We start from the raw sequence: 26,565 nt of genomic DNA on the forward strand, positions 1-26,565 counted from the left end.
TAGCAACCAGCATTTTCAGTTAAAGCAGCAGTGGGTAGAAATGGAGAAAATATGCTTCAAAAAAAATTATTTTTATAAAACAGTCACTATATCATGACAGTAGTGCATGAGACAGGTAATCTGAAAAAAAATCATGTTCCTCTGTGTCCTCCGGTGCTCGTAATGGCATCTGCAAGATTTCACAGACCGGAGGAAAACAAGCAGTAAGAGCTGATCTGGAGTCTGTTGTCCATCAGAACTATCATATAAGGAAATGTGGTGAGGAAAACAGGAAACGTTGTTTGAGGAAAACTGAGAGCTGATTACTGAACTGAACGTGTGCTACGAGCCAAAAGAAACATGAGCTTGTGAAAGATAAAAATAACTGATTGTTAGTAAAGGAAAAAAAAAATCTAATAAAAGGTTTTCCCTTTTTAAAGGTCCCATATCGTGCTCATTTTCAGGTTCATACTTGTATTTTGGGTTTCTACTAGAACATGTTTACATGCTGTAATGTTCAAAAAACACATTATTTTCCTCGTACTGTCTGTCTGAAAACTGCAACAGGAAATAAACTGGGGTACATTTAGAATGTTTACGTTTAAAACTGTGAAATGGTCTAAATATTGTATATTGGTGACATCACAAATGGACAGAAATCCTAACGGCTTGTTTCAAATGCAAAGTTCCTGAATACGGGCTGTGTGTATTTCTCTGAGGATTGTGTGTTTTGATAATTTCACAGTATTTATATAGAACTTAAACCTGCTTTATAATATGAAAGACATGAAAATCTCACTTTTTACAATATGGGACCTTTAAATTAGTTTATACATTCCATTTGAATGATGTATACAAAAGTATTTATTGATGTATTCACATTCTGGGCCTTCATATAGCATCATAGCTTATAGCCTACATCCAAATGATACCAGCACATTTTGGGGGGTACTAACAACCTTTTCAAATCCATAACCGGTAAAAAAAAATCACAACTGCGTAATAAAAGCAGGCCAGACAGATGTTAATGTTGTATGTTGTTGAGATTAATGGACTGTCCACAGTGTATAAGCAGCAGGAGCCTGCAGACGGGCCGTAATGTTCACAACAGCTGGCTCATAAAGGCTGGGAGGACGCAGGCCGCCGGGGCCGCCGGGGCCAACGGGACGGAAGCGTTCCTCTGCCCAGTAGCTTCCTGTTTTCAGACACACGGCTCGAATGAAAAGGAAACCTGCTGACCCCCAGATCCGCTCTCATCTTACAGTCCAACAAAAACCAGAGTGCTTAGAGAGATGGTAGCTGTTAGAATGAATTTGTGTCATTAAAATTTGTCCTTGTTGAATGTGACACGCCCATAAACACTCTGGATGTGGTGATCTGTTACTTCCTCAGTAATACTGGGTTTTCACTGATCCACTCACTGACAGCTAACGCCATCTAGTGGTGACAATATTACATGAAAATCCAAAGGGGACCTTCATCATTTTTTCCCAATCAGGCACCTGAACAGTCACCCCCCATGCATTTTTCTTAATTTTTTTGGGAGTTGGATGGTATTTCTGTGATTTAAAAAAAAAAATGGATACCCGAAATCATTCAAACTGAGCTTTAGGTTGTGCGAACCAAACCAAAGGCAGAGGAAAAAAATCCCATTAAATGAATTTAAAGTGGTAGTAGTCAGTATATTTTTGGCATCATTGGGCAAAAATTCCATAATAACCTTTCAGCATATTGTAATTCAAGTGTTCTGAGAGAAAACTAAACTTCTGCTCCTCCTCATGGCTCTGTTTTCAGGCTTTAGAACATCTAGCCCCGTGACGGGAGACTTTGACCAATCACAGGTCATTTCATTGAGAGAGCGTTCCTATTGGCTGTGCTGTGGTCATGTGACCGGAACTTGACGTTCCTTCACCAGATTTCACAATGGCGGCGACGTCACAAACGTCCTCATTTTACAGCTAAACCGTGCACTACAAGATGATTCTGAAAACATCTGAGGAGAGAAGTACGCATTAACGTAACAGAATATTGATTCATATTTGATCAGCGCTGCCTAGTTTGACCGTTTGGTCGGAGTTCGCGAGTGATTGACAGCCGGCTCTCATAGACGGCGGCTGGACAGCAGACCTCAGATCATATACGTATATATTAGACTATAAACTGTGTTACCTTCATTACAAATATTTTGCGGCTTCAGATCGATTTTTTATTTTATTTTTTTGCTTAAAATGGCTCTTTTGACAGTAAAGGTTGCTGACCCCTGCTTTAGGTCCAAAAAAACAAGCGTGCTACAGCCTCTGAAAGACAGTAAAGTCGGTTGTCATCGTGGGTCTCAGAGGGTTAAAAGGCTTCTTCATTTAATTAATAAAAAAAATTAAAAAACACTTTACATACAAAGTAATATACTGGGGGGGGGGGATTAAACAATGAAATGCTGTCGTTCACTACAGGGATCATGAGATCAACGACGGCTCTCCACACATTGACAAACCAAACTGTCCAATCACCATTTCAACACGCACTTCTACCAGCAATGCCCATGTTCAGGTCTGCCTCGAGCTGCGGTTACGCAACACCTGCAGTGATTACAAAAACAACATTGAAAGCTTCATCCTGCAATCTATCAGGTTGAACAGAGCTGTATTTGCACCAGCGTCTAATATTAGTGAGAACAGCTGCTTGCTAAACATTAGCAAGCAAACACTCGATTAATCGGACACTCTCCTCTCCGGGGACTGCACCTTGTCGTGGTGGAGAGGACTTGCATACTCTGATGACCCTGAGAGCTAAGCTGGAGGGGGTCTACACCCCTGGCAGGTTCAACCAAACCAGACAGGTCAAGGGGTAGGAGACAGACCAAGCAGTCCCCTGGCCCTCCAGGTTGGGCGTTGGGTGTAGGGTTAACTCCCCCACCCTGGAAAAAAAAAGCAATGGTTCCAGAAACATTGATGAAAACCAAAAAAAGTCTTGGAAAGGAAGACTCTTCAGTTTTCCAAGCTAAAGAGACAATGAAGGCGCAACATGGAAAAGACAGTTCGTCCGAAAGCTTCTTCTGACCCCTAGACGACCCACCGACATAGCAACGTGGAACGTGAGGACCATGTATGTGGGAGGAAAGACAGCAGTAATAGGGGAGGAGATGGAGGAGGTACAGAGATATCTCTCCTTGGTCTGAGTCAGGGCTCAGCAACCGTTACTATCAAAAGAGACTGTTTAGGCAAAAAAAGAAAAAAAAATCAGTCTGGAGCCGCAAAACATGTGATCATTGTGATGAAGGTAACACAGTTTATAGTCTAAGTATATAGTATATAAGTATAATGCAGTGAGGGCCAAAGGGCAAATGTACTACGGAGTATTAGGGCCACATTGAGGGAAAAAACATCTGAGATTTACAGAATAAAGTCAGAATATTACGGGAAAAAAGTCGTAATATTACGAGAATAAAGTCATAACTTAACAAGAAAAAAAGTTTTATTATTATGAGAATAAAGTCATAATATTACGAGAAAAAAAGTCGTAATATAAGGAAAATAAATTCAGAATATTACGAGAAAAAAAGTCATAAAATTCCGAGAATAAAGTCCTAAGTTTAGGAGAAAAAAAATCTTAATATTCCGAGAATAAAGTCAAAAATTTGTGAGAAAAAGTCTTAATATTCCGAGAAATAAGTCATAACTTTAGGAGAAAATAAGTCATAATATTACGAGATTAAAATCATAACTTTAGAAGAAAAAAAGAAAATAACACGTAAAATTACTTCTTTATAATATAATGACTTTATTCTCATAATATTATGACTTTTTTCTCGTAAAGTTATGACTTTATTCTTGTAATATTACAATTATTTTTGCGGCTCCAGACAGATTTTTTTTTTTCTTCGCCTCAAATGGCTCTTTCGATAGTAAAGGTTGCTGACCCTTGGTTTAGGCGCTCACTACTGGATGTCAGAGTGAAAAGAGGTGCTGATGCTGGATCAGACCGTCACCTTGTCACAGCAAGGATCCAGCTGAAACTGAAACGCACAAAACCCAGAGAAGGAAGAGTCCAATTCAATGTACAGCAATTTCAGGATATAAGGCACATCAGAACTCTACCAAGTGACATTACGCAACCGGTTCCAAGCACTACAAAACCAATAAAAGAGAACCCCCCCCAAAATCACTGGAGGATACATGGAAAGGTCTGAAAACCATACGGAAGGACACATGTGAAGAAGTGGTAGGGAGAAGGACGGCAAACAACAAAACCTGGCTATCAACGGAAACACACAAAAAAGTGAGTGAGAGAAGGGGGAAAAAAGGAAGCACTAAACAGAAGTAAAACCAGAGTGACGGGGGGGGGCAAAAGGACAGAAGGACTATGAAGCAACAAACAAGGAAGTGAAGAAAAGTGTTAGAAAGGACAAAAAGAAGTATATGGAGGATCAAAGAGAGAGCACCAAAAGGGCTAGAGCCAGCCCCGACATCACATATTATTAATTCCAATAATATAATAACATATTAACAAATAAAATAATCATTTTTTATGCTATACAAGTCATTGGGTCGTGAAGTGTAATGTAAACAAAAGATAAAATTTAAAAAAATGTCGTGCCACATATCACATAAATACATGGAAATTAAAACTGTTCAGGTCAACCGGCATCAGGTTCTGTAGAACTGAAATATGAAGGAGTCTTTGCCTTTACTTTCTCTGAAGCTCGGTTGGCCATTTCCCTTTTTTTCCCTTGAAAATCAAAAAACAATCCTTCATTCCTCATCCTGCCAGGGAGCCTGGGTTCTGGTCTACTGGTGACCCTTCAGCGGGCTGGATGTTGGTATCAACATCTTGGTTAAAGTAAATTTTCTTTAACACACAGTCAGAGTTCACAGGGCAATTGCTCTGATGTTCTCGAGCTGGATGCCGTCCTCATTCTGAGGTTGGACGTCAGGCTCTGCAGGCTCTGGTTTTTCCTCCGCAAACTTTTTCACCTTGGTGTCTTTGAGCATCTGTGAGACGAGCCGCTCATAAAACCACTCCAGGTCCTGAGGGTCCTCCGGCCAGATTAGGTACTCTCTCCTCTGGACGAAAGCTCTGACTGCGTTGCATTTCATCAGCTGGTAGTGAGCCACCTTGAGTTGTATTGTATTAGAATGGAGATAACAGTCATTAGTGAAGGTCAAGAACTTCAATTTCTATTTGAAATTTTTTATTTTCAGTAAAATATTGCACAGCGCCAGTTTTCTGCCCTGTGTAAAGCAATGTTAAAGGTCCCATATTGTAAAAAGCGAGATTTTCATGTCTTTTATATTATAAATCATGATTTAGTGATATATAAATACTGTGAAAGTATCGAAACAGTAAATACACACAGCCAGTATTCAGAAACTGTGCGTTTGAAACAAGCCGTCAGGATTTCTGTACATTTGTGATGTCACAAATCTACAATATTTAGACAATTTCACAGTTTTAAATCTAAACATTCTAAATGTGTCCCAGTTTATTTCCTGTTTCAGTGTATGTAAATGACATCAGCTGACAGGAAGTAAACATGGACCCAAGCTGTTTCCTAGCAACGCAATTCCATTGCCAATCCGTTGAAATGCACTAAAACGGAGCGTTTCTGATAGAGGGTAAATACAGGTATATTCAGGCAGACAGTATGAGAAAAATAATGTGTTGTTTGAACATTAAAGCATGTAAACATGTTCTAGTAGAAACCCAAAATACAAGTATGAACCTGAAAATGAGCATGATATGGGACCTTTAAATAAACATTTGATTAAGGTTTAAACAGCTATTATCAATATTTTTTGTATTAACAATTGATCACATGACTACTTGTATGTTAAAGTTAAAGTTGTTAAAGCATTGCTTTTGACAGCAGACAACTTTTCATGAAAAGGCTCTTAAGACCCGCTGTGTACTACCTGCCCAGTACCAAACAGCAGGAAAGACAAAGTTAGCTAGCTAGCTAACTAGCTGATGAACATAGTATAGCATCTAGGAGCTAGAGCCAGATAGGAGGTCCCATATCATGCTCATTTTCAGGTTCATACTTGTATTTTGTGTTTCTTCTAGAATATGTTTACATGCTGTAAAGTTAAAAAAACCACTTTATTTTCCTCGTACTGTCTGTCTGAATATACCTGTATTCACCCTCTGTCTGAAACGCTCCGTTTTAATGCATTTCAATGGAACTGCAACGGAATTACGTTGCTAGGCAACAGTTTGGGTCCATGTTTACTTCCTGTCGGCTGATGTTATTTACATACACTGCAACAGGAAATAAACTGTGACACATTTAGAATGTTTACGTTTAAAACCGTGTAATGGTCTAAATATTGTATATTTGTGACATCACAAATGGCTAACGGCTTGTTCAAACGCGCAATTTCCGAATACGGTTTGTGTGTATTTCTCCGTATATTGAGCATTTTGATAGTTTTACAGTATTAATATAGCACTTAAACCTGCTTTATAATGTAAAATACCTGAAAATCTCACTTTTTCCAACATAGGACCTTTAAATTTGTCAGGTAACCAGAACAAACACTCCAAATAAATGATAATATTGCTCTGCATCTCCTTGGTGTCTAAATAGGTAACTGCTTGCTAACTGCTAATTCCCCTGCCCTCAAATGGCCAAAAAAAGCAGTTATTGTAAGTTTTAAGTACACCGACAGATAGAAATTCTACATTTTTAGACATGACTTTTGCCAACCCACAGAGAACGGGTGTAAAGAAAGTAATAAGCAGCCTTATACACACCTTCCCTACCACCAACATAATTAGGATGTTTGTCATCTCCTCCATCATCCGACCCTGGGCCAAAGTGAACGCCTCCAAGCACCAACCATCTAGAAAGAGGCACAACACAGTTAGTTTCTTTAACCTCTTTAATTTTCCATTTGGTAATTCATTTTATGATTCACTTCCTTGTTGAGAGTTAGATGAATACCACTCAAATATGAAGCTACAGCCAGCAGACGGTTAGCTTAGCTTAGCATAAAGACTGGAAACAGGGGAAAACAGCTAGCATGGCTCTGTCCAAAGGTAAAAAGAACAGCACTTCTAAAGCTCACTAATTAACACACTATATCAATCACATTGTACCTACTAGGGATGTCATGAGAACCGATACTTCGGTACAAAGTCCATGCCAAAATTTTAAAAAAGTGACGGTACTCTTTTTCTACAGTACTGAAGGTACCGTATGATGCCTGTAGTGGTCAATGGTAGGGATGTGACAGTTAGGAAAATTTTCCCACCGGTTCATAAACTTGTGACAACACCGGTGTTACCGATTACACCGGACATTTTACAAGAAGAGATGACGGTCAACATGTGTAGAGCGCTGACTCTGATCTTTACTGTCAGGTGGCGGTGTGTCTGGTCTCTCCGGTAGAGCTTTTGCTGCGGGGCTCCGCTGCGGGGGTCTACCTGTCGCTGCTGCTCCGTGCACACCGGCTGTGACAGCTCCATCCACCTCGCAGCAATTACCCCATTAATGTTATGGTTCCCTTATAGCGTTGGGATTAAACCTGAAATATTGCCAAATAGGTGCGTTTGCTTTTCACTTCGCAACAAATCCTCTGCCTCCTGCTTCTACTCCTGCTACTCTGAGCTGACGGACCAGATGCGTTCACGGTCAGTATGTAGTGTCTGTCGTCTGACTATCGATTGATAGCATGCCGCTGATACGCCAAAATTAACGAAATGGGTCAATTATTTTTATTTATTACTTAAAGGCTACATGCCTGTGTTTTTTGTAATGATTAAATGTTTTTAATAAAAGAGTACGTGTTGAAATACAGTACATGGGATTTATTGTTGTTGTTTGTTGTTTTTTTTACCGTGGTATCGAATTGGTATTGAGAATCGTGGAAATTCACTGGTATTGGTATCGACTACTGGATTTCTGGTATGGTGACATCCCTAGTACCTACAGTATCAGTGTAAAATCAACAAGTTGTGGTTTTACAGGGGGTAATTTGCCAGACTATTTCTTGGCTGGGAGAAGTGAGTTCCTCAAGTCTCTGCTGGTTGCCTGGCAGTGTCACAGAGATGACAAGACTCATAAGTCACTGTGCCCGGCCAAGAAATAGTCCGGCATTTTTACACTTCATATTTTGTCCATTACTGCAACCAGGTGAAAAGTTAAACCACTGGCGATCGGCAGAAACAAGATTTTCAGGGAATGTTAAGTTATCCAAAACCAAACCTATAGGATCATCTAACTCTCGGCAAGAGAGGGAATTAGTGCATCTCTCAAAATGTCAAAGTACTCCTTGAAAGAAAGGACAAAAAATATTTCAAGACCAAAAATTAAGCAGCTCCCAATTGTTCATACAGATCAAAGTCTGAAAAACAGTAGCCTACCTTTAAGGAACTCTTTGGAGACAATGCACACAGTCTTCCTGCTGCCCCAGACTGCATCTCTGATGTTGGAAAGGTGATCCTCACCTGGCAGGAAGTCTCTGGCCTCGAAACAGCAGCGGAACATGTTCTCCTCCAAAAACTGGTTATCCAGCTTCTTCAGCAAAGCAGCCTCTACCCACCCGTAGTCATTGTCGCTAAAGCAGAGGAAGGCATCGTACTGCACTTCGTCCACAGGAGGTTCCGGTTTCGGGCCCTCAAGAACCCTACCGACGATCTTTTTGTAGATGGTGAATATGCGCCCTCGGAGACGGGCGTGAACAATCCCGCCGAGGATGACGGTGATGACGAGGAGAGCGGAGAAGATGAAGAGAGCAAACTTCAGATCTTGGACGGCCTTTTCGTCATCTTCCTCACACGGTTCGATGATCGAGGAGTACTCAAGCAGAGGAAGATTACGGAGAGCAGTTGGGAACTCACACTTGTATTCCTCAACTGGGCTCAGGAAGGTTACATTCGTCACGTTCAGCCACTTCAGGAAGCTCTCCAGATTGCAATCGCAGTGGAACCGATTTGCAGCCAGGCTGAGGAAGACGAGAGACCGAAAAGTTGTAGGGTCCGGGAAGGCTAAAAAGTTGTTTGAGAGGTCGAGTCTTTTCAGGCTGATTGGAAAGATATCCGGCTGCAGATAGGTTAAGGCATTAAACGAGAGGTCGATCTCTATGATCAAGCCTAGACCGCTGAAAATCCCTTGTGGGAGAGTCGCAAGTGAGTTGAAGCGTAAATCTAGACCGAGCAGATTCTCTAGAGGATCAAACAGGTCAAGGCACTCCCCCTGCGCCCAAAATAACTGCAGGGAACTGCCATGAAGATCCAGCACTTGCAAACTATTATTCCAAGGTACAGTCACTTCCGGACTTAGTGTGCACCACTTGATGACGTTGCCGCCATAGAAGAAATTTTGGAGATGATTTAAATTAGTTAAAATATTATAAACATCCTCCAAGTTTGTTAATCTGTTGTCTGCAACATTCACGTAGGTGCTGCTCTTGCCCAATTCAACGATGTTCCTTAGCGATTTCAATTTATTGTCGCCCAAAAGAAGATATTCTAAGTTTGGTAATGGCGCAGGAGAACTCAGGTCTCGCAGTGAATTTCCAGTCAGATCTAACCATCGTAAGTTTGGAAGACCACTGAATGCTTTGTCTCCCAGTTTGCCGATGTGGTTGTAAGACAAATCCAGCACCCGAAGTTCTGTCAGATTGGTGAATGTGTGAGAATATATTTCTCCTAGGAGGTTGAATGACAGGTTGAGCATTCGTAAATGTCCTTGGAGACCATCGAAGGCATTTTTGTTAATCTGATTGATTTTGTTCATGGAAATGTCAATAATTTTTGCATCCTTCAGAGGACTTAAAAAAGCCTTCTGCAGAGCAAATATAAAGTTTTTAGACAGATCTAAATGGTTGACTGAACTGTAATTGAGGCCTTCAAAAGTGCTTTCATCCGGATCGGGAAGGTTGTCATATGAAAAGCCTTCGCCCATGGGTCCTACAGATAATATAAGGTGATCAATCCGAGTACCCTGTATTGCTTTGAAAAATTGTCTTGCTATGTTCACGTTGAACCCATTGTTGGATAAGTCAAGGCTATTAAAGGTCATCCCTCTGAAAGGGTTCCCGCATTTTTCCCAGTCAAAACCTACACTATACCCGATATAAAAGTGAATGGATTGCAAGTTCAGGAGTGTGAAGTGTTTCCCCTGGAAACCAACAAGCTCATCTTCACATAATCTTTCAATCGGATTCAATTTGAGGTTCAGCTGTGTGAAATTTGTAAGTCGTGAAAAGAAAAGTCCTGGTCGGAGTCTCGCTATTTTATTACCAAAGAGATCGAGCGTTTCTAAGGACAAGAGTGGCTGCAGATAGCTGTCTGCTAGTATGGAGTCTGTCAGATTGCAATAATCCAAAAAGAGGTGTTGTAAATTGTACAGTCCTGCAAATGCCCTTCGCTCCATCTGAAGGTCAATATTGAAGCCCAGGACCAACTTTTTCAAATTCCTCTGCCTGAGGAAAGCGTTGTTCCTTATGACGAGTGGCACATTCTGCATCCCGAGATCTAATTCTTGCAGCTGGTCATAACCTCTGAGCGCGCTGCTGTTGATCTCCCTGATGTAGTTCATCTCCAGGTAGAGGTGGGTGATGTTGGGAGGCAGAGCAGGAACCCAGTGGTGGTGCCGTGAGGCGCAATTAGCCACCAGGCCATACAAAGTGCATGATGGGTAGCATGTGGGTACCTGCAGTAGGAAGATTACATTATTTCTGTAAACTGAAAAATTACTGAACGCTGTAGTTAAAGGAATCGTTTATCGTTTTTAGAGAAGTAGTTGTCTTCTAAGACAGTGAATTTAGCATCTTTTGAATTTGAGTAAGCGTATCAGACAAACTTTAGATTTCTTTTTAAAGGTACAGTGTGTAGGATTTGGCGGCATCTAGCGGTGTGGTTGCAGATTGCAACCAATTGAGTACCCCTCTGCTCACTCCTCCCTTTCCAAGGCTGTTCGCTTCATAACCATAATAACACAACTTTAGTAGCAACAGTCAGTGGCTGGCGGTACCACGGTTTTGCACTCTGCGGCTCACGTTACCGCTGTTTCACAAGTGTGTTGGAGAACTACGGTGGCCTTCAGGTAACGTAAAAAAGAATCTCTGTAGAGCCAGTGTTTCGTTTGTCCATTCTGGGCTACTGTAGAGACTTGGAGGAGCAACATGGCGTGTGGAGTTAGCATGTTCTCCCCGTGTTAACGTGGGTTTTCTCCGGGTTCTCAGGTTTCATCCCACAGTCTAAAGACATGCAGGTTAATTGTTGACTCTAAATTGCCCATAGGTGTGAATGTGAGTGTGAATGGTTGTCTGTCTCTGTGTCAGCCCTATGATAGTCAGGCGACCTGTCCAGGGTGTACCCCTCCTTCGCTCAATGTCAGCGGGGATCCTGAATCACGACCCTGAATAGGATAAGCGGTTGCAGATAATGGGTGGATGGATGGGTGGATTTTTGCTAATAGATCCCCTGAAATGTAACACACTGTTCCTTTAAATTAATTTCTGGTTACTGTCTTCTATCTGTTCAGTTTGGGAAAAACAAAGTACAACCAATCCGTTTAGAGCTCAGTGTTATACACATACCTGTAGGTATAAACCAATGAAAACCAACTGAAGAGCCAGCGTCCACATACTGTCCCTCGTCCTAACGAGCTGCCCAAAGAGAAAGTCAAAAATTAGCAAAGCTTAAAGGATGCGATGTTGTAGCATTGGCTCAGCAGTGCAAATAGAAGCGAGGACAGGTGAGCGTTTAGTAAGGTACGTAGGAAAACAGGGAAGCTGTGTCCGATTGTTTGCTTTGGCTGGTTCATGGTTCACTGGGTCAGCTTCAGTGTTACACCGCTCAGTACACAACCATTCATGCCTGATAGGAGCTTTCACAATAAAGCTCCATTCGAATAGTTGACATATTTGCCTTGAGCTAATAAGTGGAATGTGTCATATTGTAATGATTATTACTGCTGTCGCACCTCCCACCTGCCATATCAGATAAATTACACTTTATTAGCATTTCTGACGTGTTTCTACTGAAACATGTTTCCATGCTGTAATGTTCAAAAAAAATTATATTTTCCTCATACTGTCTGCTGGAATATACCTGAATTTACCCTCTTTCTGAAACGCTGCGTTTTAGTGCATTTCAACGGAATTGAAACAGAATTGCGTTGTCTGGCAAAAGTTTGGATCCATGTTTACATCCTGTTAGCTGATGTTATTTACATCCACTGCAACAGGAAATAAACTGGGACACATTTAGAATGTTTACATTTAAAACTGTGTAATGGTCTAAATATTGTATATTTGTGACATCACAAATGGACAGAAATCCTAACGGCTTGTTTCAAACTCACAATTTCTGAATACGGGCTGTGCGTATTTCTCTGTATATTGAGCGCTTCGATACTTTCCCAGTAATTATTTCGCACTTAAACCTGCATTATAATATAAAGACATGAAAATCTCACTTTTTACAATGTGGGATCTTTAAGGTTTACTTCGCCTTTTCGTCACATTCAAACCCAAACAATTCAAGTAGATGGCACTGATCACTGATTTTACATATGAAGTTCAGTTTACACGCCATGAGTCCTCTGTGGCTCTGGAAAAGCTTTCTAAAGTCTGAAAAAAACTAGCTAGACGCTATCAAGTTGCACTATGGGAAATGTAGGTGTAATTCAACTGTTCAACTGCTCTCATACTAAGAGCTAAAAGTCAATAGCCTCAATCCAAAGAGTATAGAAGCAAAGAGATGAAACTCCGGTGCTTTTTTGACAACAGCCGCTAGATGGCGCTGCGATAGCGCTGCAGCCATTTTGGACTGTAAACGCAAATGAGTCTGTGGCCACGGATGTACTGTATAAAGTGACGTCTGTAAATCAGAGGATCATTTTTTTTAGGTAAATCAACTTCCCAGTACGAACACTTAACTATCCCTCATTTAAATCATTATATCCTAAAAGTTGTAAAATGAACTAACAGCTGAATCCAGAGTTATTTTCCACGGCATATAAACGGTCATCAGACCCACAGGACTGCACCGCCCTGCACGCTCATATGACATATCGGGTTCTGTATGCGGCTGTAATAATGGATATACTGGCTTTAATTCATCACTTTTATTATTTTCTAATACACCCATGGGCTGTATGCTGTAAGCCTGTACAGTGGTGGATGTATTAACGTCTCTGTCCCAAACAACCAGCTATCGGCCAGTAGCTAGTAGTGCTAGTAGCATGACATAAACAGAATTTAAAGGGCTCATATTGTAAAATGTGAGATTTTCATGTCTTTATATTATTATTATAAATACTGTTAAACTATCAAAACGCTCAATATACAGAAAAATACACACAGCCCGTATTCAGAAATAGTGTGTTTGAAACAAGCCGTCAGGATTTCTTTCCATTTGTGATGTCACAAATATACAATATTTAAACCATTACACGGTTTTAAACATAAACATTCTAAATATGTCACAGTTTATTTCCTGTTGCAGTTTATGTAAATAACATCAGCTGACAGGAAGTAAACATGGACCCAAGCTGTTGCCTAACAACGCAATTCAGTTGAAATGCACTAAAACGGAGCGTTTCAGACAGAGGGTGAATACAGGTACATTCAGACAGACAGTATGAGGAACATAAAGTTTTTTTTTAACATTACAGCATGTGAACATGTTCTAATAGAAACACAAAATACAAGTATGAACCTGAAAATGAGCACAATATGGGACCTTTAATGTAGTTGTAGGCTACTTACTAACACATAGAGCTAATGCACAAGGCACAACCTCTTCTACATCCATGGTCTGTGGTCTGTTGGACATCCATGTTGGAACCTTGACATGAAAAAGTTTGAGATTGCTCTCAAAATCTGTGTGCTGGATTTTTCTAACTTCCATTTATGTCCATCGCTCACTTTATGCTCCTCCACCTCATTAATAACTAAATAAGTACCTAAGCAAATTGTTCAACACAGGCCATTTCGGTACTTTTTAGGCAGACGATTTACTGGCGTCCGGTTAGTAATTGCTTTCAGTCCAAAATGGCGGAAGCGTAGCGTAGCTGCTGGGCGCTGATGTTACAATGGAACGAGCAATTGGCATTCACTTCTTATCAATATACGTTCTTTGCTATATCTCAACCTCTGCTACATCAAATTTTGACCATTCTTTTTTCAATCCCCCAACTTTACGGATCTGCAAACATTAGTGGAATACTCCTTTAACAATTACCACTGGATAATAGGCTACTAAACCAACAGATTATTCTCCACCAACTTTAGGGCTGTCAAAGTTAACGTGATAATAACGCTCTGTTTTAAAGCTAGAGTGAAGATACTGGCATCATATGAAACTAGAAGAACTTAATGAATCCATTGGTACCAACCATGTCATTCTAGCTTGTCTCCAAGGAGGCTAAATAACGCTCCAAACTTACACTAAATTTTGGCAAGGAAAAAATGTCATAGCTGTTTTCAAAGGGGTCCCTTGACCTCTGACCTCCAGATATGTGAATGTAAATGGGTTCTATGGGTACCCACGAGTCTCCCCTTTACAGACATGCCCACTTTATGATAATCACATGCAGTTTGGGGCAAGTCATAGTCAAGTCAGCACACTGACACACTGACAGCTGTTGTTGCCTGTTGGGCTGCAGTTTGCCATGTTATAATTTGAGCATATTGTTTTATGCTAAATGCAGTACCTGTGAGGGTTTCTGGACAATATCTGTCATTGGTTTGTGTTGTTCCAATAATAAATATATACATACATTTACTTAAAGCAGCATATTTGCCCACTCCCATGTTGATAAGAGTATTAAATACTTGACAAACCTTCCTTTAAGGTACATTTGAACTGATACAAAAATGTGCGATTAATTAGTTGTTATTAAATATTGAGTCGTTAAAAAGATTGACAGCCCTAATAATAATAATAATAATAATAATAATAATAATAATAATAATAAACACCCAGGAGCTATAATACGTTATTTTACAGCCTTTTTCCCTGTTGTGAATAGTGAGCAAGTGTTCATTTAATACACTTAATATGTACTGCGAAATGTGTTCCCCATTACAGTTTATAGCTTTTATCATATGATAACAGCCCTTCTCCTGTATTACCATGAAAGCATAATACTCCTTTAATACAACTGCCTGTACGGTGTTAGCAGCTTCCCTTTAATATCTGCAGCCTGCCCTAGCTTTTGTAATAAATGCTCATCGAGCTGGAGGCTACTTCACTTTTCGAGTAGCTAAACTTTGAGTTTATTAGTGTATGTAAGCATGTAGGCATTAACATGGTTTATTGCACAATGTGGACTATTTCTAACAGCGGAGTGATCAGTCGAAAACACGACATGTTCAAACAAACTCTCAAGAACGTGTTTGAGAAACCGACAAAATGTTCCTGGCAACAAATATTCTTAATCATTTGTAGTTTACAGTGATAATGAAGTGAAAATCGTACCTGTGCTGGTGTTCTGTGCAAAAAAATGCTTCCCAGTGTTTGTCCAGTGTTTAGAGTCGGTCCGCCTCCTCCAGCAGACCTCACCACTACCACTAATAAAGATCTGCTCTGAGACCAGTAGACCAGTAAACACAGACCGACAGTGAGTTTCTGTCAGTCTGACAAAACAGAGAAATGTCGCAATTTCCCAAGTGAGCTTCAAGGTGTTCTTCCTCTTTTGAAGGCAGCTCTCCTCGTTTTATTGCTTCACTTGTTGCAGTGGATCCACAGATTATATTATTATGGGCTGCTTCATCTCTGGCCACATTTACCAACCTTTAGCTTTCTAACTCTTTACCACTGATAGCATGTAGGCTACTAGTTACTAGTCTACTACTGCCACAATACTAGTCTACTACTGCTACAATACTAGTCTACTACTGCTAATTATACTAGTCTATTACTGCTACAATACTAGTCTACTACTGCTAATTATACTAGTCTACTACTGCTACAATACTAGTCTACTACTGCTACAATACTAGTCTACTACTGCTAATTATACTAGTCTACTACTGCTACAATACTAGTCTACTACTGCTACAATACTAGTTTACTACTGCTAATTATACTAGTCTACTACTGCTACAATACTAGGCTACTACTTCTAATTATACTAGTCTACTACTGCCACAATACTAGTCTACTACTGCTACAATACTAGTCTACTACTGCTAATTATACTAGTCTACTACTGCTACAATACTAGGCTACTACTTCTAATTATACTAGTCTACTACTGCTACAATACTAGTCTACTACTGCTACAATACTAGTCTACTACTGCTAATTATACTAGTCTATTACTGCTACAATACTAGTCTACTACTGCTACAATACTAGTCTACTACTGCTACAATACTAGTCTACTGCTGCTAATTATACTAGTCTATTACTGCTACAATACTAGTCTACTACTGCTACAATACTAGTCTACTGCTGCTAATTATACTAGTCTATTACTGCTACAATACTAGTCTACTACTGCTACAATACTAGTCTACTACTGCTAATTATACTAGTCTACTACTGCTAATTATACTAGTCTACTACTGCTACAATACTAGTCTACTACTGCTACAATACTAGGCTACTACTGCTACAATACTAGTCTACTACTGCTACAATACTAGTCTACTACTGCTAATTATACTAGTCTACTACTGCTAATTATACTAGTCTACTACTGCTACAATACTAGTCTACTACTGCTACAATACTAGTCTACTACTGCTAATTATACTAGTCTACTACTGCTACAATACTAGTCTACTACTGCTACAATACTAGTCTACTACTGCTACAATACTAGTCTACTACTGCTACAACACTAGTCTACTACTGCTAATTATACTAGTCTACTACTGCTAATTATACTAGTCTACTACTGCTACAATACTAGTCTACTACTGCTACAATACTAGTCTACTACTGCTAATTATACTAGTCTACTACTGCTACAATACTAGGCTACTACTTCTAATTATACTAGTCTACTACTGCTACAATACTAGTCTACTACTGCTACAATACTAGGCTACTACTTCTAATTATACTAGTCTACTACTGCTACAATACTAGTCTACTACTGCTACAATACTAGTCTACTGCTGCTAATTATACTAGTCTATTACTGCTACAATACTAGTCTACTACTGCTACAATACTAGGCTACTACTGCTAATTATACTAGTCTACTACTGCTACAATACTAGGCTACTGCTGCTAATTATACTAGTCTATTACTGCTACAATACTAGTCTACTACTGCTACAATACTAGGCTACTACTGCTAATTATACTAGTCTACTACTGCTACAATACTAGGCTACTGCTGCTAATTATACTAGTCTACTACTGCTACAATACTAGTCTACTACTGCTACAATACTAGTCTACTACTGCTAATTATACTAGTCTATTACTGCTACAATACTAGTCTACTACTGCTACAATACTAGTCTACTACTGCTAATTATACTAGTCTACTACTGCTACAATACTAGTCTACTACTGCTACAATACTAGTCTACTACTGCTAATTATACTAGTCTATTACTGCTACAATACTAGTCTACTACTGCTACAATACTAGGCTACTGCTGATACTACTAGTCTACTACTGCTACAATACTAGGCTACTGCTGATACTACTAGTCTACTACTGCTGCAATACTAGGCTACTATTGCTAATACTACTACCAGCCTTCATAGGGAGGCGAAGTCCCATCTGAAGGACCCCATGCGAAGTCCCTTCTGATGGACCCCATGGGATCTTATTTCGTTAAAAATATGCAAGGGACAAATATATATATATATTTTTTGCTCAAAGTCTTTTTATTGGTATTCTGTACAGAATCCAATAAATCACAGAAATAATTATACAAACACATTATAAACCCCATCCCCCATCCCTATAACAATATTACTGCACCATTAAAAAAAGCAGAGTTAATTTCATAAACAATTACATTTATACATATAAATTAATTCAATCCGATAGAAACGAAGATGAGACACACAGAAAAAACGGAGGAAAGAACCAAAAACAAAAAGAAAAAATAAACAAATAAACAAACAAAAACAAAAAAACTTAAGTATAAGTTTAAGTTGTGAATTATATGTAATATGAGATCAGCAGTTCAAAACTTCAATGTCAGTGATATCCATTTTTTCTTTATAAATTAAAAAAGGTCTAGCACAACATTTCTGAGCACACACTCTTGTAGTATAGCGAAACTTCTCCAACACCAATTGATGTATGAGATCTTTAATCCACATCTTAAAGGTTGGAGGGTACTTCTCAGCCTGGCGACTGAGATGTATATCTTGTGGCGCTACTCCAAATACTGCAGTAATAGCAGAAGGTTCTACGGGCACTTCCAAAACATCTGAAAAGGTTTTAAATATTGACTGCCAGAAAAGATTTAGTTTTGGACAAAAAACAGAACAAATGTGAAAGGGTATCTGGTGCTCGCCTGCATCGGTCAGTAAAACAGAATTTTGCAAGTCAAGAAAGTAACAGTTTGTACGTATCATTTAGTTTTGTGTGAAACCGCTCAGTGAACTACATCTCTCGTCTTGCACAATATATACGTCACCAACACTAGCTAACTAGCTAACTGCTATGTTCCATGCACCTGGTGTTTTTAGAAGAAGAAGAAGAAGAACGGCACTTTATTAAAATTTAATTTTTTCACTCTGTTATTTACACAGTACACACAGGCCCGAAATACACACACATGCACAGACAGGACCTACATGCATTAATGAAGAGATGTCAGAGCGAAGGGGCTGCCTCTGACAGGCGCCCTAAACTGTTGGGAGTTTGGTGCCTTGCTCAAGGGCACCTCAGCAGTCTCCTAGAGGCAAACTGGCATCTCTCCAGCTAACCTTTCACACTAAGTACTTGGTCCATGCAGGGACTTGAACCGGCAATCCTCCAGTTCCCAAGCCAAGTCTCTATGGACTGAGCTACTGCCGCCCCAGCTGGGAAGGGAAAGAATGATCAGAACGGTTGCTGGTGTGAGTTCATGAGAACAAGTAACAGAGGTGAAGTATTTGGGGACAATTTTAGATTCTCAGTTAAACTTTAATAGTCATGCTAAAAAGATTTGTAAAACGATAAAGGCTAACCTTAGCTGTTTTAGTATTATAAGCAATTGCTTGACATTTGACTGTGCCTTGCTGTTTCTAAATTCAATGATTTTCTTACATCTGTCCTGTGGTTTGGTTGCCTGGTCCCAGGCCAACTAGTCTGTAGTAAAATCCATAGAGTGTCTTTACAACGGGGCCTTGAAAATCTTGGACAAAAAGCAAATAAGGTACCATCATTGCCGCATTTTGTGTAAATACAAGATGTTAAGTTACAGAGCTGTAGCAGATCCTCCAGAGCAGCTTCAAGTGGCTACTGTAAAGTTCAAATCTGCAAAACATCTTTTGCTCAGACAACTTTTTCTGGGAAACTCGCTACCTGATCACTTGAAATTTGCTGCAAACTTTACCACTTTTAAAAGAGCAACCAAATCCTTTTTAATTCAGCGACAAACCTGTACTCGTCTAGTTTTTAAATGTGTTGCTTTATTGTATTTATTTATTTTTCCTGTACTCATTCCTGTTTTAATCTCTTATTTTCACAAAAAGCCCTTCTAGTGACAGGTGTCGCAAATTAGCAGCCGCTATAAGCACTATGATACTGGCATCAGATAGCCCTTTTTAAGTTGTCTATGTACTTTGTATTCGTCCCTATCAAATAAACCATGAAATGAAATGAAGAGAGGAAGAGAGAGAGCGACGTCACTTTCACGACTTTTGGGTGTGTCGTCTTTCTAATTACGTATTTTCACAGTCTGATACTTCGACAGTTTTACAACAAACTGCAGCTTTATTGACTTTCAAAATTGTGTGACAAACATCACATGTGTGATTCATGGTGCAATTCAAACAGGATCAAAAAAATATATGTCTAATTTTTTCCGAAATGAGTTGGTCCACTGGACGGGGCGTAACTTTGTGTCTTATAACTCACAGACTACTTGAACAGTAATGAAAATAATGTGATCCCTGAACAGATATGGTTGTCTGCTAACAATTTATCAATTTTAATTTAGATCCCAACCCAGACGTAAAAAGCACAATTTTGTTAAACGTATACAGGGAGTATATTTTCCCAAAATTCTGCCTCCCCAGGACGTTTTTTTTAATTTATCCCTTGTTCTGGGATAAAATACATAATTTAAAGTGAAAAAAAATTGCGGTCTAATTTTAAACACCTTATGTTTACAATGTCACGTGTTCACACATTTCTTTCAGAAAAAGAAAAACATTTGTAAAATTATATTTATATCATATTTTCATAAATTACTGAGATATGGAAATTGACAAGAAAAAGGTCATTTGTAAAATAATTCAAGCTGTCAGATAAATGAATAATATGTAATATTACTTCTCTCTGAGATGTAGTAGAATATAAGTAGAAAGTTGCATGAAAAGAAAAGACTCAAGTAAAGTACCTCAACTTTGTACTTAAGTACAGTACTTGAGTAAATATATTTAGTTACATTCCACCACTGACTACTACTGTTGCTGATCCCACTACTTCTACTTCTCCCTCTACTGCTACTACTACTGCTGCTAGTACAAGTACCTCAAATCTGGACTTTAGGACTGTACTTGAGTAAATTTACTTGGTTCCATGCAACAACCAAGTAGGATACTAGTAGCAGCAGAATTAGCAGGTAGGAGTAGTGTAATTACTACTACTACTACTACTACTACTTCTATATATATATACTGTATATATATATATATATATATATATATATATATATATATATATATATATAATCCCAGAACAAGGTGTTCCATCCTTCCCAGGGAAGCAGAATTTGGGGAAAATGTACTCCTTGTTCGTTTAACAAAATTGTGTCTTTTGCATTTGGATTGGGCTCTAAAAAACTTGATGAATTGTTCGTAGACACCTGTATTTACGGAAGCCCTGAAGGGCAAGTGAGAATTCTTTTTTTTTTCTCTGGTGATCTATTTTCTAAGTCTGATCTAAAATATTTTCTCTCCTTTACTTTTTTTTGCCAGGATAATCTTTCTAAGTTCCTTTTTTTGTCTGAAAACAAGTGAAAAAAGCTTTTTTTTTTTTAGGCAGTTACCTTTCAGGGCTTCCGTGGTTTCCCCTAAGAGTAAAAAAAAGTAACTTAGAAAAATCCGCCTCAATTTCTTTTTTACCTGTTTCACAGACAAAAAAAGGGACTTAGAAAGATTATCCTGGCAAAAAAAAAAAATCTTCCTGTTCATAAGTCATTAACACAGGAGAGAAAATATTTTTCTTAGAAAATGGATCACCAGAAAAAAATAAAATTCTCACTTGCCTTTCAGGGCTTCCGTATGTATCTGTAACCAACCCTTCCAACTGTCCTGGGGAGGTACAATTTTGGGAAAATGTACTCCTTGTACATTTAACAAAATTGTGCCTGTCACATTTGGGTTTGGCTCTAAATTAAAATTGATAAATTGTTAGCAGACACCTGTATATGTTCAGGGATCACATTAATTTCATTATTGCTCAAGTAGTCTGTGAGTAACGGAAGGTTATTTGGTGTTGATACAAAAGTGGCCCAACCGACCCCACTCTCCCCTACATAAAAACGTACATCCTTTTAACACGTTATCTAGGCTTTATGTGTGCTTGCTGAGTCATGTGTGTGGAGGACATTACTTTAGCGGGGTTCATTATGACCCAACCAGTCGATGCAGAGCTGGGTTCTGCCCAAGGTTTCTATCCGTTAAAGGGGAGTTTTTTTCTTGCAATTGTTGCATTAGAATGCATGCTCATGGGGGGATCTCCTGTTGGGTCTCTAAATTATAGAGTATGGTCTAGACCAGCTTTTCTCAACCACTGAGCCTCAGAGCGCCATCTAGTGGGACGCGGAGGTACTGCCAAATGGTTAGATTAACCTCTTTAAAATCCAACTGCCTTTCAGGGGTTGTAGCGCATTCAGTTTTAAAGGTCCCATATTTTTAAAAGTGAGATTTTCATATCTTTTATATTTTAACGCAGGTTTGAGTGCTATATAAATACTGTTAAACTATCAAAACGCTCAATATACGGAGAAACACACAGCCCGTATTCAGAAATTGTGCGTTTGAAACAAGCCGTTAGGATTTCTGTCCATTTGTGATGTCACAAATCTACAATATTTAGACCATTACACGGTTTTAAACATAAACATTCTAAATGTGTCCCAGTTTATTTCCTGTTGCAGCATATGTAAATAAAATCAGCTGACAGGAAGTAAACATGGACCCAAACTGTTGCGTAGCAACGCAATTCCGTTGAAATGTGCTAAAACGGAGTGATTCAGACAGAGGGTGAATACAGGTATATTCAGGCAGACAGTATGAGGAAAATAAAGTTTTTTTTTTAACATTACAGCATGTAAACATGTTCTAGTAGAAATACAAAATACAAGTATGAACCTGAAAATGAGCACGATATGGGACCTTTAAAGCTAGAGTGAAAATACTGGTATCATGTGAAAGTACAAAAACCTAAGGAGTACATTGGTTGCCGACCGTGCTAGCTTGTCGGGAAGAGCACTAAATAACGTTGGGGAGGTCAAACCGGCATTGCCATTTTCAAAAGGGGACCCTTGAAAACGGGTTCTGTGGGTACCCATTAGTCTCCCCTTTACAGACATAACTAACGTTCTCGGATGCAGTGGCACAAAATGGAGCAGTTTTTTTAAACAAAAATGTCGTTTTGGAGACAACCCTGGACCGGTAAAAGCTCAAATCGTGTGGTGAGGAAATATGACCCTGAATACTTTGGATTCATAATGGCAGACAGTGGTGGGTGAGGGTAAGTTGAATATTGATGTGGGTCAGTACAGCGGATAGTGGCATAACACATTATTTATAGCCCAGTTTCTCATTTATTTGTGGTTTAAGGTGGAATTTTTTAACAATTAGAAGTGGGCCTCAAGTTACAAAAGGTTGAGAACCCCTGGTCTAGACTAGGAGTGTAAGAAAATATCTAAAAAAAACAAAACGAATATCGGCATATTATGTTTAGTGATACTGTATTGTTTCTCAAAAACATTTTAATAAATAAGTTCACATGCAAAGATTAACTCAGTCAATACTTTATTTCATTGGCAAAGAGATGCATGCTCTCAGTGTATTTTACTCAGATTTTATGCATATGGTTGTGTTCTTTATACTATGACAGTTATCCCCAAATTAGATAAAAGAAATCGCAATACATTGCCTTGCTTACAGTATCGCAATATATTGTATTATAACCCCTGTATCATGATCGTGTCGCCAGATTCTTTCCAATACACAGGCCTTGTCTAGACCTGTTCTATATAAAAAGCGTCTCGAAATAACTTCTGTTATGATTTGACGCCATATAAAAAATGAATTGAAGTGTAGTGGTGAACTGTGAGGTTGTTTGACCTGTAGGTCTCTTGTTTCTCCACAGGGTGGAGCAGTCGGCCTGTGTCTGAGGCCACATTGAGCTGAGAGGGCTATAAAAAGAAAAAAACTGAATGTTCTTCATTCACTTTTTTTTATAATTTCATAATGTTCCAGCAAAAAAAAAAGTTCTTTGTCACCTTTTACTACATTGCATCTGGTGTTGTATGAGCTGAACGGCAGATAAAAACCAGTCCTCCTCCAAGGCAGTGGATATCTGTCGCTAATCGTTTGGCTGAGAAATCTACATCATTTCAAAAACCTGTCCAAACTGTCTCTGTGCTTTTCACCTGTACATTCACATGTCGTTTACTTCAACTGTCTTTTTCTTCTTTCTTTTCTCTACTCATCACTCTTCACCTGCTCTAACCGGTGCGCTTCTTCCTCCGGAGCTTTGCTGCTCTCCATCTTCCCTTTGCTGTTAAAGATGTGATGAGCCAGAAACACCAGGAACACGATGAAACACACGGTGCACACTATGATCCCCACGAGACCCCCCACCGACACCCCCGAGGACGGCTGCCTGGTCGGATCCGGATCTGGATCCGGGTGTGGCACCCCTGATGTTGCAGATGTGGGGATGCTCGGACCCGGACTCGGACTCGCTCCGGATCCCTCCATCCCCCCGTCTGTCTCCGTGTCGTCCTCGTTCTTCACGCACCGGTACTGTCCCACTAGTGTGTACCCCGGAGAGCACGTGCACACGTAGCTGCCGAACGTGTTCCTGCAGTTCTGGTCGCAGTACAAGAAGGAGCACTCGTCTATGTCGATGCAGACCGTGTGGTCGGTCCTCTCCTCCGCTATGTAGCCGTCCGGACAGTAGCACTGGAACCGGTCGTTGGGGTCGCACTCAGCAGGACATTCCTCATGTCCGCAGTGGAGGACACACTTATTGGGTGTCTTCGGGTCCTCTTTATATCCGTCATAACACGAGCACTGGTAGCTGCCGGGGCTGTTGGCGCACATGTGCTCGCACGGAGCGGACGCGCACTCGTCCACGTCGACGCACAGCCCGTTGGACATCTTGTATCCGTCCTCGCACACGCACTGGAACCCGCCAACGGTGTTGATGCACGCGGAGTTGTCCCCGGGACACTGGCGCTCGTCCGTGCAGTCGTTGAAGTCCACGCACGCCCTGCCGTCCCGCGCCAGCTTGAAGCCATGGTCGCACATGCACGCGTAGTTGTCCCCGTCATTGTGGCAGACGTGCTCGCAGCGCAGAGATAGACACGGGTCGTCCTCCGGTGTCTCCTCGCAGGTGACCCGGTTCCCCGGGTGGACGGCCTGGCCCGGTGGACAGTAGCAGGCCGGCTGGTTGCCCTGTTCCACCACGCACTTGTGCTCGCAGCCGCCCTCTTCGATCTCGCAGCTCCAGGGCGCCTGCAGCCACTGCTCCGAGAAACACACGTGCTTGGTCTCTGCTGGCATCCGGACCGCGGTGGTCCCGGGGGGCAGGGACAGCGCGTCCTCAGACACGAACCCCATGGGGGTCCTGTAGGAGACGGACTCGCCCTGCGCGGCCGTTAGACTCTCACACGGGTTCGTGAAGCCGTACTCGCAGAGGAACCCGGCCGCGGGTTCTCCGCACGGCTCCTGGGTCCATGTGAACTCGTCCTCTGAGGACACGGAGACACAGCGAGGAGGAGGAGGAGGAGAGCAGCTGCTGTTGAAGCTCTGCGGCCATTTGGAGAAGTCGGTCTCCTGGTCTCCGGTGACCCATTGGAAGCCTCTCAGCTCGGCAGCAGGGTCCGGGCAGCCGGTCTGCAGATGTAGACCGATCCAGAACCGGCCCATGAGGTTCCCCAGCAGGATCTGCAGGACATCATTGGACACGGTGGACCGCACTGTCATTAAGTGTCCTCCCCGAGCTGTGCATTGGTCCGTTGCCGTGGTGAAGTCGCTGGGCTCTGTGAACACGGCGAAGCACCGGGTCCCGATGCAGTACCCGCTGTCCGGATCGGTCCCTCCGGTTCCTCCCAGCAGGAGACTCAACACCAACACACAGAGTCCGGTAACATCCTTCATGTTGGAACCTCGGGGTGCGTCCGTTCAACTTCTTGCGCGTGCCAGCAGTCTGTGAGCTTGTTTGTTTGACACAATATGTTCCTCGCATTTATAATAACCCCCCCCCCAACTCCAACTCCATGTTAGTACCCGGACCCGGACCCGGAGGAGGAAGGAAGTCTCTGGTAATCAGCCCGCTGAGCTGCTCTCACTGTCTCTACACTAACTTTCTCCTCTGCACGGCGGACCACATCAACAATTACGCACGGCCTTTACGCATGTACGCAGCGAAGCCGTGCGCACGCAAGGGGTGGGGGTGGGGGGTGGGGGGGCATTTTCCCAACTATTTGCAGAAGCCCCTCCCAACTCCACTCTTCACTAAATGGGAACCAGGAGTTTATATTCTCGTTGTTTTTCTTGAGGTTCAAATTCTGACAGTTATGGGACGTAGTTCCACTTTTCCGACACATTTGACTTGTTTTAGAGGTTTTCTGGACATAAAAGTCATTATAACGTATTACCACAATGAAAATGTTATAATGTGTTGATTTTCATCTGAGACAAGAGGTCAGCAGTAAATGGACTTGCTTTTATTTAGCGCTTTTCTAGTCTTCCGACCACTCAAAGTGCTTTACACTACATGTCAGCATTCACCCATTCACACATACATTTGTACACTGACGGCAGAGGCTGCTAAGGAGCCAACTTTGCCCATCAGGATCTAATCTGAATACTCATTCACACACCGATAGTTTATGCAATTTGGGAGCAATTTGGGGCTAAGTGTCTTGCTCAAGGACACATCGACATGTGACCTGGAGCCGCTGGGGATCGAACCACCGACCTACCGATTGGTGGACGACCTGTTCTACCCTCTGAGCCACAGCCGCCCCAAGCAGAGATACAGAAATACAGTTTTTTTTGTTTTGGGAATAACACGATAAAATATCTGATTGTGTTATGTTCTAAAGGAGTAAGAGGAAACAGTGACAATGCAAAGGAAGGTTTATTTTCTAAGTGCTCTTCTCCCCCAGTTTCTCTTCCTCACACCTCTGATGTATTATTAGGGGCCAGGCTGCTGGGCTGCTGGTCCCTCACGTTTTTGTCAATATTCTTCTTCTT

At 40.9% G+C, this 26,565-nt stretch overlaps 2 protein-coding genes across 3 annotated transcripts; both read right to left on the reverse strand.

The window, feature by feature from the left end:
• Window positions 1–2,311: 2,311 nt before the first annotated feature.
• LOC141755988 (toll-like receptor 5) lies at window positions 2,312–15,648 on the reverse strand. Of its 2 annotated transcripts, XR_012591386.1 has the most exons (6): window positions 15,412–15,648; window positions 11,523–11,591; window positions 8,341–10,633; window positions 6,730–6,818; window positions 2,721–5,090; window positions 2,312–2,555 (listed from the first exon to the last, which is right to left on the reverse strand). XR_012591386.1 is itself a non-coding variant. In XM_074615392.1 (5 exons), the coding sequence occupies exons 2-5, from the start codon at window positions 11,568–11,570 to the stop codon at window positions 4,845–4,847; spliced, it is 2,676 nt and encodes an 891-aa protein (XP_074471493.1). In that variant the 5' UTR covers window positions 11,571–11,591; window positions 15,412–15,648; the 3' UTR covers window positions 2,312–4,844. The 2 variants fall into 2 exon arrangements, 1 of the variants encoding a protein (XP_074471493.1); XM_074615392.1 differs by having other exon boundaries at window positions 2,312–5,090.
• Window positions 15,649–23,089: 7,441 nt separating this feature from the next.
• Window positions 23,090–25,757, reverse strand: thbd (thrombomodulin). Its single transcript, XM_074615833.1, has one exon. It carries the CDS (start codon window positions 25,462–25,464, stop codon window positions 23,782–23,784), a length of 1,683 nt encoding a protein of 560 aa, XP_074471934.1. The 5' UTR covers window positions 25,465–25,757; the 3' UTR covers window positions 23,090–23,781.
• Window positions 25,758–26,565: the final 808 nt, after the last annotated feature.

The sequence above is a fragment of the Sebastes fasciatus genome, chromosome 18 (assembly GCF_043250625.1).
Source record: "Sebastes fasciatus isolate fSebFas1 chromosome 18, fSebFas1.pri, whole genome shotgun sequence".
Lineage (NCBI taxonomy): Eukaryota > Metazoa > Chordata > Actinopteri > Perciformes > Sebastidae > Sebastes > Sebastes fasciatus.

What these genes read in the sequence shown, in the direction of transcription:
- LOC141755988 (XM_074615392.1), bottom strand. Translation starts at nt 11,570, where the DNA reads ATGTGGACGCTGGCTCTTCAGTTGGTTTTCATTGGTTTATACCTACAG. An exon ending in TCATTGGTTTATACCTACAG is followed by an intron (nt 10,634 to 11,522) that starts GTATGTGTATAA and finishes TTCCTACTGCAG; the next exon opens with GTACCCACATGCTACCCATC. An exon ending in TTATGTTGGTGGTAGGGAAG is followed by an intron (nt 5,091 to 6,729) that starts GTGTGTATAAGG and finishes ATACAACTCAAG; the next exon opens with GTGGCTCACTACCAGCTGAT.
- thbd (XM_074615833.1), bottom strand. Translation starts at nt 25,464, where the DNA reads ATGAAGGATGTTACCGGACTCTGTGTGTTGGTGTTGAGTCTCCTGCTG.